The sequence below is a fragment of the Aquarana catesbeiana genome, linkage group LG01, assembly GCF_042186555.1.
Source record: "Aquarana catesbeiana isolate 2022-GZ linkage group LG01, ASM4218655v1, whole genome shotgun sequence".
Classification (NCBI taxonomy): Eukaryota; Metazoa; Chordata; class Amphibia; order Anura; family Ranidae; genus Aquarana; species Aquarana catesbeiana.
Genome location: NC_133324.1, coordinates 991,126,302 through 991,139,547, shown reverse-complemented (window position 1 = coordinate 991,139,547; position 13,246 = coordinate 991,126,302). Strand labels below are relative to the sequence as shown.

The 13,246-nt window shown below is 42.1% G+C and overlaps 1 protein-coding gene across 3 annotated transcripts in view; it reads left to right on the top strand.

Annotated features, from left to right (window-relative positions):
- Positions 1–12,460, top strand: part of CA9 (carbonic anhydrase 9) — a 119,983-nt gene extending 107,523 nt beyond the window's left edge. For all 3 annotated transcript variants that reach the window (XM_073612169.1, XM_073612170.1, XM_073612168.1), the window contains 2 exons: positions 8,877–8,970; positions 12,224–12,460. In XM_073612169.1, the coding sequence (XP_073468270.1) occupies positions 8,877–8,970; positions 12,224–12,287 (158 nt within the window). In that variant the 3' untranslated portion in view covers positions 12,288–12,460. The remainder of the gene's footprint in view (positions 1–8,876; positions 8,971–12,223) is intronic.
- Positions 12,461–13,246: the final 786 nt, after the last annotated feature.

Sequence of the window (13,246 nt, the reverse complement as noted above, 5' to 3'; positions counted from 1 at the left end):
GCTGTCTCCTAGGTTCTCCAATGAGCTTTTTTTTTGGACGTTTGCTTCAATAGTACAAACATAATTTCTTTGATACATGAGTTGACAATCTCTTCTTCAGTGAAATATTATGTTGTGGGTCTGCTACACACACACCTTGTTTTTGTTGTTAATGTCTGTAATGCATTGATGATAAAAATATTCATCGTTTTCAGAACCATGATTTTATTTTTTGGAGTGGCGAAAATGGCGTGATTGATGCAAATTATAAAGCACTGTGGATGTTATTTACTAAAGAAAAATCCACTTTGCACTACAAGTGCACTGAAACTGCACTGAAAGTGCACTTGTAGTGCAAAGTGGATTTTCCTTTAGTAAATAACCCCCATTTCAGTGTAAACACCAACTTACTCCAAAAACTGCTATTGAGCATTGAAAGAAGAAGCCACACATTGTTCATTAGAAACATTTTTTACTCTGTGCACATTCACATGTGTGTTAGAAAATGTTTTTTGAACAAACCAACTTTTATTGGAATAAACTTTTTTTTTTTGGACAGTAGAAATATCCTTTTTTGGGGTAAACAGGCATGTTTAAAACCATCAAACACACAAATTAGGAACGTACAAAGTTTGACTTTGACAAAGTGAAGGCGATATCAGACATGAGTATGTCCAAACTGTGGTGATGTTGCCTTCATCAGATGGGGTGATGTCACCCCTGTGAAGATGAAAACAAATTGGGATTCAAAATGGGGATTTCCTTCCTGATCCCATGCCTAATGTCAACATGTGCTATCTCCCATCATGGGGGATCAATGGACGTGTTTCGGGGGTGCAACCCCTTCCTTTCACCTACTTGAGTTGCGAGGAAGGGGTTGCACCCCCAAAACGCGTACCTCGATATCCCGCGATGGCAGATAGCACATGTTGACACATTGTGTTCATCTTCAAAATTTGGCTTTCAAAACTTTGTAGAAAAGTTATGTGAAAAAAAAAAATTCAAAAATGTTGGTGTGTTTTAAATTCTGCCTAAAACATCAATGATGATTTTGAGTCTTTTTTCCACATCATTGATGACTTCCTTGATCTTCTGTAAATCACGATTGCACCTCATTATCTCCCCGATGAGGATCTGTGCACCTTCACTGGTGAAATGAGATTCTTCTTCCACAACATCAACATCACCTAAAATAAAAAACACATCATGTATTATAAATATGGCGGCATCCATCTATTACCTGAAGCTGTGTTCTCAGACACTCACCTGTTGTGGTCACTATTTCATCTACTTCATAAACCTCTCCCTCCTCCACATCTTCTGGTTGTGGTGTGGGGATTTGCTTTTCTTTAGGAGGTTGGGGTTCCCTGGTGACCTCAGATGTCCCAAGTCTTTTCTCCCCTATGTGAATAAAATAAAGGTATACTTAGCACACAGATATTGGAGGGCAGAAATAGGAATATGAAACATTGCTTGGAAGTGTCGTACAATTGTCTGTTTTGGCAGTTCCAAGCTGAAGACATGATTTTGTCCCTTTATAAAGCTGGAATACTTCCCTTTTTTGTATAATTTTCACACATGGAGACACCCCTATAGTATCCACTTGAGCACCAATGTGGGACACCCTAAAAAGTTTGTTCTGGTGTCCCACACTAGTGCTCCAGATGTGTAAAGAGCTGCTGAGTGTCCTCTCCTTACACTGAATCAAGTTTCCATTTCATTCTAGTTACAAACCCATCTACACAACAATGTACTAAACTTCGTTGAATACAAATAGGCATGACCAAATGTAGTTAACCTGCATCTGCCAAAAACATCGTCTTAGTGGGCGAACAAACAATGTTTACTACGAACGATTACTGGGCCCGCGAACATGAAACTTGCTATTTTAAACTGTACAACAGTAAAGAAAAGCACATGGAGCAGCACGAACGTAATAATAATAATAGGAACACAACAACAACTTACTTTTTTGAAGCACTCTCTTGATTCTTCTATACTGATCCTGCTCCCTCAGTTTCAGGGCTGACCATCGTTTCCTCAATTGATCCTTGGATCGTCGTATCCCAGAATTCCTGTGGAGACTTTTCACTACTTTAGCCACGATCTTGGCTTTTCTGACATTTGGTATTGTGTACGGTCCATACTTCCCATCATAGTCTGTCCTCTTCAAGATGTCCAGCATCTCTACAAAGGATATATTTGAAGCCTTAAATCTCCTCCGGGATCGGGACGTTCGTTGCTCCGGGCTTTCCTCCTCCTCGTTGTTGCTATTATCGCGCATCTGCTGTGTCACCGCCATGTGCTCTCCCACTGCCCCGAAAGAGAAGAGGCGGGGAATACACTATAAAGAACGTCAGGGGCAGGCGGAGTTTCACGCATGCGCAGTGTATATAAAGCGTAACACGCGTGCGCCGTACGTACGATCTTTGAGCGGAGGACGGAGTACCAAAAGCGCAGATCGTTCTAACAAAGGTACAATTTTAACTTGGGGCATCAGTGGCCTATACTGCTTATAGATTGAGGCCTATATTGGGTCAAGATTAGGAGAGTTTAGCCCGACATTAGGGTTTGTCTTGTGTTGTGTCTTGCAGATAAAATGGATCGATTCAACGATCATGAAATCCTCCCCCAATTCATTGATTTGTACAGAGAGCTGCCTTGTCTGTGGCAGACAAAACACCCCTTTTATACAAATCAACTAAAGCGGGAAGCAGTGATGGATAAATTGCTGGAATTTGTGAAGCCGCAGATCCCCACGGCAGACAACTATTTGAAGTGCAAAATTGGTGGCCTGAGAAGCACTTATAATAGGGAGCGCAAGAAGGTCCAGGATTCCTAAAGATCAGGAGCAGCAGCAGATGACATTTATGTCCCCAGGCTGTGGTACTACCACAGCCTGCATTTTTTGTCCGACCAGACTGAAATCAGGCCATCACTCTCAACCCTTCCTTCCACTCTTCCTTCCACCCCAGCTGAGGCTTCTGATGTCCAACCTGAGCCTTCCACCCAGGAAGAAGTGGAGGAGCCCAGCTTGAGTCAGGTATAGCATTATTCTACAGGTTTCTAAAAATTGTGTGTGATTGATGAACAATAAACTAAAACTATGTCCCTTTTTCATACACAGGAAATCCTCAGCCAGGAGGTGGTGGGGGTAAGTGGCAGCCAGGAGGTGGTGGGGGTAAGTGGCAGCCAGGAGGTGGTGGGGGTAAGTGGCAGCCAGGAGGTGGCAGGGGTAAGTGGCAGCCAGGAGGTGGTGGGGGTAAGTGGCAGCCAGGAGGTGGCAGGGGTAAGTGGCAGCCAGAAGGTGGCGGGGGTAAGTGGCAGCCAGGAGGTGGTGGGGGTAAGTGGCAGCCAGGAGGTGGTGGGGGTAAGTGGCAGCCAGGAGGTGGTGGGGGTAAGTGGCAGCCAGGAGGTGGTGGGGGTAAGTGGCAGCCAGGAGGTGGCAGGGGTAAGTGGCAGCCAGGAGGTGGCAGGGGTAAGTGGCAGCCAGAAGGTGGTGGGGGTAAGTGGCAGCCAGGAGGTGGTGGGGGTAAGTGGCAGCCAGGAGGTGGGAGGGGAAAGTGGCATCCAGGAGGTGGTGGGGGTAAGTGGCAGCCAGGAGGTGGTGGGGGTAAGTGGCAGCCAGGAGGTGGTGGGGGTAAGTGGCAGCCAGGAGGTGGGAGGGGAAAGTGGCATCCAGGAGGTGGTGGGGGTAAGTGGCAGCCAGGAGGTGGTGGGGGTAAGTAGCAGCCAGGAGGTGGTGGGGGTAAGTGGCAGCCAGGAGGTGGGAGGGGAAAGTGGCATCCAGGAGGTGGCGGGGGTAAGTGGCATCCAGAAGGTGGTGGGGTAAGTAGCAGCCAGGAGGTGGCCGGGCCCAGTAGCCTGACCGAACCCCAGGTCCCTCCCCTCCGCCTATAACAAAAAAGGCCCAGGAAGGGGAGGAATGTGGAGGAGTTAGCACTTGGGTTAATTCGACAGGCTTCTGCGGCCCTCAGAACCCTCCCCCCAGTCTTCTTGAGGCCTATGCCTGCATGGCTGCCAACAAAATGCAGGAAATGGAGGTGGGCCAATGCCTCTTTTGTGAGGAAGTGATATATATGGCCCTAAATAGGGGTTTGAGGGGCGAACTCACAAGCAAAACCTCCCTGTGTGAGTTGGACCATCCTCCTCCACCTCCTGCCACAACTCCAACACCAGAGCCACAGCCCGGATGTAAGCCTGGAAGGAAGTGTGTAAGGAAGACAAGAGAGTGATGGCCTGGGTTCAGACTGGTCTGGCAAAAGACGCAGGCTGTGGTAAGACCACAGCCTGGGGACATATATGTCATCTGCTGCTGTTCCTGATCTCTCGGGGTCCTGGACCAGATTGTGCTCTCTATTTAATGGACTCCTCAGGCCACCAATTTTTCCTGTCAAATAGTTAATGTGTGCCCTGAGGTACAAAGGCTTTGCTAATTTCACCAGTTTATCCAGCGTTACCTTCCTCTTTATTTTGTTATGACCCAGAATAAATGAATATTTCTTTCTTAAATGATTGGCTTTGTGTTATAATTAAAAAAGGACAGTTTGTGAGGAGGCGGGTACATTACAAAAATACAAAGTCAAATTAACAAGAGACACCAACACCAAACAATCTCTTTGAGGTTAAATAATACAAGATAATAATGGTGTTGTGGTAACTTGACACACAAAACGCCAAAATATATTATGGAGATCACTAGAAAAAAAAATAAAACCAGGAGATCATTATAAACAAAAATTATAAACATTATTCTGGAGATCTGGGGAAAAAATAAAAAATATTATTCAGGAGATCACAAGAAATAATAAAGGAATCAGGTTGTGTGAATATCAGCAATAAAACATCTTCATCCTTCTCACATTATAAAGAAGAAGAGAATGCGCTGCATTAAAAGATTAAAAAATGTGCAGCGTGACGAATGTGATGTCTCCATTATTATGAACGCTCGTTTTACCAGACCGATCGCTTCCGGGTCGTACTTGATTCCGAGCATGCGTGGAATTTTGTGCGTCGGAATTCTGTACACACAATCGGAATTTACGACAACAAACTCACATCGAACATTTGTTGTCGGAATCGTGTGTACGCAGCATAAGAGCGGTAAGGATGTGGAATTCCCTTCCACAGGCGGTGGTCTCAGCGGGGAGCATTGATAGCTTCAAGAAACTATTAGATAATCACCTGAATGACCGCAATATACAGAGATATATAATGTAATATGACATATAATCACACAACATACAGAGATATATAATGTAATATGACATATAATCACACAACATACAGGATATATAATGTAATATGACATATAATCACACAACATACAGAGATATATAATGTAATATGACATATAATCACACAACATACAGAGATATATAATGTAATATGACATATAATCACACAACATACAGAGATATATAATGTAATATGACATATAATCACACAACATACAGAGATATATAATGTAATATGACATATAATCACACAACATACAGAGATATATAATATAATATGACATATAATCACACAACATACAGAGATATATAATGTAATATGACATATAATCACACAACATACAGGGATATATAATGTAATATGACATATAATCACACAATATACAGGATATATAATATAATATGACATATAATCACACAACATACAGAGATATATAATGTAATATGACATATAATCACACAACATACAGAGATATATAATGTAATATGACATATAATCACACAACATACAGAGATATATAATATAATATGACATATAATCACACAACATACAGAGATATATAATGTAATATGACATATAATCACACAACATACAGAGATATATAATGTAATACTGACATATAATCACACAACATACAGAGATATATAATGTAATATGACATATAATCACACAACATACAGAGATATATAATGTAATATGACATATAATCACACAACATACAGAGATATATAATGTAATATGACATATAATCACACAACATACAGAGATATATAATGTAATATGACATATAATCACACAACATACAGAGATATATAATGTAATATGACATATAATCACACAACATACAGAGATATATAATGTAATATGACATATAATCACACAACATACAGAGATATATAATGTAATATGACATATAATCACACAACATACAGGATATATAATGTAATATGACATATAATCACACAACATACAGAGATATATAATGTAATATGACATATAATCACACAACATACAGAGATATATAATGTAATATGACATATAATCACACAACATACAGAGATATATAATGTAATATGACATATAATCACACAACATACAGAGATATATAATGTAATATGACATATAATCACACAACATACAGGATATATAATGTAATATGACATATAATCACACAACATACAGAGATATATAATGTAATATGACATATAATCACACAACATACAGAGATATATAATGTAATATGACATATAATCACACAACATACAGAGATATATAATGTAATATGACATATAATCACACAACATACAGAGATATATAATGTAATATGACATATAATCACACAACATACAGGATATATAATGTAATATGACATATAATCACACAACATACAGAGATATATAATGTAATATGACATATAATCACACAACATACAGGATATATAATGTAATATGACATATAATCACACAACATACAGGGATATATAATGTAATATGACATATAATCACACAACATACAGGGATATATAATGTAATATGACATATAATCACACAACATACAGAGATATATAATGTAATATGACATATAATCACACAACATACAGAGATATATAATGTAATATGACATATAATCACACAACATACAGAGATATATAATGTAATATGACATATAATCACACAACATACAGGATATATAATGTAATATGACATATAATCACACAACATACAGGGATATATAATGTAATATGACATATAATCACACAACATACAGAGATATATAATGTAATATGACATATAATCACACAACATACAGGGATATATAATGTAATATGACATATAATCACACAACATACAGGATATATAATGTAATATGACATATAATCACACAACATACAGGGATATATAATGTAATATGACATATAATCACACAACATACAGAGATATATAATGTAATATGACATATAATCACACAACATACAGAGATATATAATGTAATATGACATATAATCACACAACATACAGGGATATATAATGTAATATGACATATAATCACACAACATACAGAGATATATAATGTAATATGACATATAATCACACAACATACAGAGATATATAATGTAATATGACATATAATCACACAACATACAGAGATATATAATGTAATATGACATATAATCACACAACATACAGGATATATAATGTAATATGACATATAATCACACAACATACAGAGATATATAATGTAATATGACATATAATCACACAACATACAGAGATATATAATGTAATATGACATATAATCACACAACATACAGAGATATATAATGTAATATGACATATAATCACACAACATACAGGATATATAATGTAATATGACATATAATCACACAACATACAGAGATATATAATGTAATATGACATATAATCACACAACATACAGAGATATATAATGTAATATGACATATAATCACACAACATACAGAGATATATAATGTAATATAACATATAATTACACAACATACAGAGATATATAATGTAATATGACATATAATCACACAACATACAGAGATATATAATGTAATATGACATATAATCACACAACATACAGGATATATAATGTAATATGACATATAATCACACAACATACAGGATATATAATGTAATATGACATATAATCACACAACATACAGAGATATATAATGTAATATGACATATAATCACACAACATACAGAGATATATAATGTAATATGACATATAATCACACAACATACAGAGATATATAATGTAATATGACATATAATCACACAACATACAGAGATATATAATGTAATATGACATATAATCACACAACATACAGAGATATATAATGTAATATGACATATAATCACACAACATACAGAGATATATAATGTAATATGACATATAATCACACAACATACAGAGATATATAATGTAATATGACATATAATCACACAACATACAGAGATATATAATGTAATATGACATATAATCACACAACATACAGGATATATAATGTAATATGACATATAATCACACAACATACAGAGATATATAATGTAATATGACATATAATCACACAACATACAGAGATATATAATGTAATATGACATATAATCACACAACATACAGGGATATATAATGTAATATGACATATAATCACACAACATACAGAGATATATAATGTAATATGACATATAATCACACAACATACAGAGATATATAATGTAATATGACATATAATCACACAACATACAGGATATATAATGTAATATGACATATAATCACACAACATACAGAGATATATAATGTAATATGACATATAATCACACAACATACAGAGATATATAATGTAATATGACATATAATCACACAACATACAGGATATATAATGTAATATGACATATAATCACACAACATACAGGATATATAATGTAATATGACATATAATCACACAACATACAGGGATATATAATGTAATATGACATATAATCACACAACATACAGAGATATATAATGTAATATGACATATAATCACACAACATACAGAGATATATAATGTAATACTATGTAATATATATATAACTATGCTGTAGATGAGGACGATCGTTTTCTCAGACTGATATCTCTGCCTCTCTCTGCAGGGGATATGTTGGCGATAATTTTCGGCGTTCTCTTCGCAGTCACGGCGTTGGCTTTCTTCATCTACTTTCGGCAGAATCGAAAGAAGAATCTCAGGTAATGGAGGGATGATACAGGGGGTGAAAACATGATTGGTGGGGGAAGGGTGACACCCTGACAAAGGACGTTTGGGGGAGGGGGGATGGGAGTATTATGGGCCAGTGGATAGGAAATGGGAAATCCTCAAACAGGATTGTCCTTATCGACCACACCCACCATTCCTCCTATATAGAGGAGGGAGGAGTTCCACCCTGACCACACCCACCATTCCTCCTATATAGAGGAGGGAGGAGTTCCACCCTGACCACACCCACCATTCCTCCTATATAGAGGAGGGAGGAGTTCCACCCTGACCACACCCACCCTTCATCCTATATAGAGGAGGGAGGAGTTCCACCCTGACCACACCCACCATTCCTCCTATATAGAGGAGGGAGGAGTTCCACCCTGACCACACCCACCATTCCTCCTATATAGAGGAGGGAGGAGTTCCACCCTGACCACACCCACCATTCCTCCTATATAGAGGAGGGAGGAGTTCCACCCTGACCACACCCACCCTTCATCCTATATAGAGGAGGGAGGAGTTCCACCCTGACCACACCCACCATTCCTCCTATATAGAGGAGGGAGGAGTTCCACCCTGACCACACCCACCATTCCTCCTATATAGAGGAGGGAGGAGTTCCACCCTGACCACACCCACCATTCCTCCTATATAGAGGAGGGAGGAGTTCCACCCTGACCACACCCACCATTCCTCCTATATAGAGGAGGGAGGAGTTCCACCCTGACCACACCCACCATTCCTCCTATATAGAGGAGGGAGGAGTTCCACCCTGACCACACCCACCCTTCATCCTATATAGAGGAGGGAGGAGTTCCACCCTGACCACACCCACCATTCCTCCTATATAGAGGAGGGAGGAGTTCCACCCTGACCACACCCACCATTCCTCCTATATAGAGGAGGGAGGAGTTCCACCCTGACCACACCCACCATTCCTCCTATATAGAGGAGGGAGGAGTTCCACCCTGACCACACCCACCCTTCATCCTATATAGAGGAGGGAGGAGTTCCACCCTGACCACACCCACCATTCCTCCTATATAGAGGAGGGAGGAGTTCCACCCTGACCACACCCACCATTCCTCCTATATAGAGGAGGGAGGAGTTCCACCCTGACCACACCCACCATTCCTCCTATATAGAAGAGAGAGAAGTTCCACCCTGACCACACCCACCATTCTTCCTATATAGAAAAGGGAGGAGTTCCACCCTGACCACACCCACCATTCCTCCTATATAGAGGAGGGAGGAGTTCCACCCTGACCACACCCACCATTCCTCCTATATAGAGGAGGGAGGAGTTCCACCCTGACCACACCCACCATTCCTCCTATATAGAAGAGGGAGAAGTTCCACCCTGACCACACCCACCATTCCTCCTATATAGAAGAGGGAGGAGTTCCACCCTGACCACACCCACCCTTCCTCCTATATAGAGGAGGGAGGAGTTCCACCCTGACCACACCCACCATTCCTCCTATATAGAAGAGGGAGAAGTTCCACCCTGACCACACCCACCATTCCTCCTATATAGAAGAGGGAGAAGTTCCACCCTGACCACACCCACCATTCCTCCTATATAGAGGAGGGAGGAGTTCCACCCTGACCACACCCACCATTCCTCCTATATAGAGGAGGGAGGAGTTCCACCCTGACCACACCCACCATTCCTCCTATATAGAAGAGGGAGAAGTTCCACCCTGACCACACCCACCATTCCTCCTATATAGAAGAGGGAGGAGTTCCACCCTGACCACACCCACCATTCCTCCTATATAGAGGAGGGAGGAGTTCCACCCTGACCACACCCACCATTCCTCCTATATAGAAGAGGGAGGAGATCCACCCTGACCACACCCACCATTCCTCCTATATAGAAAAGGGAGGAGTTCCACCCTGACCACACCCACCATTCCTCCTATATAGAGGAGGGAGGAGTTCCACCCTGACCACACCCACCATTCCTCCTATATAGAGGAGGGAGGAGTTCCACCCTGACCACACCCACCATTCCTCCTATATAGAAGAGGGAGGAGTTCCACCCTGACCACACCCACCATTCCTCCTATATAGAAGAGGGAGAAGTTCCACCCTGACCACACCCACCATTCTTCCTATATAGAAAAGGGAGGAGTTCCACCCTGACCACACCCACCATTCCTCCTATATAGAAAAGGGAGGAGTTCCACCCTGACCACACCCACCATTCCTCCTATATAGAGGAGGGAGGAGTTCCACCCTGACCACACCCACCATTCCTCCTATATAGAGGAGGGAGGAGTTCCACCCTGACGACACCCACCATTCCTCCTATATAGAGGAGGGAGGAGTTCCACCCTGACCACACCCACCATTCCTCCTATATAGAAAAGGGAGGAGTTCCACCCTGACAACACCCACCATTCCTCCTATATAGAGGAGGGAGGAGTTCCACCCTGACCACACCCACCCTTCCTCCTACATAGAAAAGGGAGGAGTTCCACCCTGACCACACCCACCCTTCCTCCTATATAGAAGAGGGAGGAGTTCCTCCCTGACCACACCTACCATTCCTCCTATATAGAAGAGGGAGGAGTTCCTCCCTGACCACACCTACCATTCCTCCTATATAGGAGAGGGAGGAGTTCCTCCCTGACGACACCCACAATTCCTCCTATATAAAAGAGGGAGGAGTTCCTCCCTGACCACACCTACCATTCCTCCTATATAGAAGAGGGAGGAGTTCCTCCCTGACCACACCTACCATTCCTACTATATAGAAGAGGGAGGAGTTCCTCCCTGACCACACCCACCATTCCTCCTATATAGGAGAGGGAGGAGTTCCTCCCTGACCACACCCACCATTCCTCCTATATAGAAGAGGGAGGAGTTCCTCCCTGACCACACCCACCATTCCTCCTATATAGGAGAGGGAGGAGTTCCTCCCTGACCACACCCACCATTCCTCCTATATAGAAAAGGGAGGAGTTCCTCCCTGACCACACCCACCATTCCCCCTGTATAGAAGAGATCTCTGAGATTTTCCAGCATGCCGGTCGGTGCTCCTTTCCTTCTATAGGACATCTTTGGCCTCCATATATAACAAGGGATGGGAGGCTGGGAGGGGGAGGGGAGTCATCTCCTTTTTAGCCTCCTCTCTCCACTCTCCACATATAAGATTCTGATAATGAAAGGCCACTGTCCTCTTTACTGATTGGACGATTGAAGATTCTGATAATCCGATATTTCTCTTATCCACAGATCGTCCGATAAGAAGTCGAATGTCATCTACAAAGCTGCCACCGCCGAGGACAATATGGCGTAGAGTCATCAGAGACCTTCGGGGGATGGGGGGCTCATCTATGGAAATAGAAACTGTCTGGAGTTCTGAGACCAGCCAATCAGATTCCAGCTGTCATGCTGAAGACTTGGATTGGTTGTTGTATATAATGTTCACAGATTGTGTAACAGAAATAAAGTTATGATATTTTATACAAATTCAGGACCCAATCCTGTGTCTGAATTTATATGGGGATTGGAGGACGGTGGGGCCACCTACCACATACCCACCAATCCCACACAATCATTCCCAGAACCTGATATTATTCGGTATAAATGGATTGGATGGAGGATGGGGGTGAGTGGGGATCCCTCTTGTGGATTGGATGGAGGATGGGGGTGAGTGAGGCTCCCTCTTGTGGTCTGGATGGAGGATGGGGGTGAGTGGGGCTCCCTCTTGTGGATTGGATGGAGGATTGGGGTGAGTGGGGCTCCCTCTTGTGGATTGGATGGAGGATGGGGGGGAGTGGGGCTCCCTCTTGTGGATTGGATGGAGGATGGGGGTGAGTGAGGCTCCCTCTTGTGGTCTGGATGGAGGATGGGGGTGAGTGGGGCTCCCTCTTGTGGATTGGATGGAGGATGGTGGTAAGTGGGGCTCCCTCTTGTGGATTGGATGGAGGATGGGGGTGAGTGGGGCTCCCTCTTGTGGATTGGATGGAGGATGGGGTGAGTGGGGCTCCCTCTTGTGGATTGGATGGAGGATGGGGTGAGTGGGGCTCCCTCTTGTGGTCTGGATGGAGGATGGGGGTGAGTGGGGCTCCCTCTTGTGGTCTGGATGGAGAATGTAGGTGAGTGGGGCTCCCTCTTGTGGATTGGATGGAGGATGGGGTGAGTGGGACTCCCTCTTGTGGATTGGATAGAGGATGGGGGTGAGTGGGGCTCCCTCTTGTGGTCTGGATGGAGGATGGGGGTGAGTGGGGCTCCCTCTTGTGGATTGGATAGAGG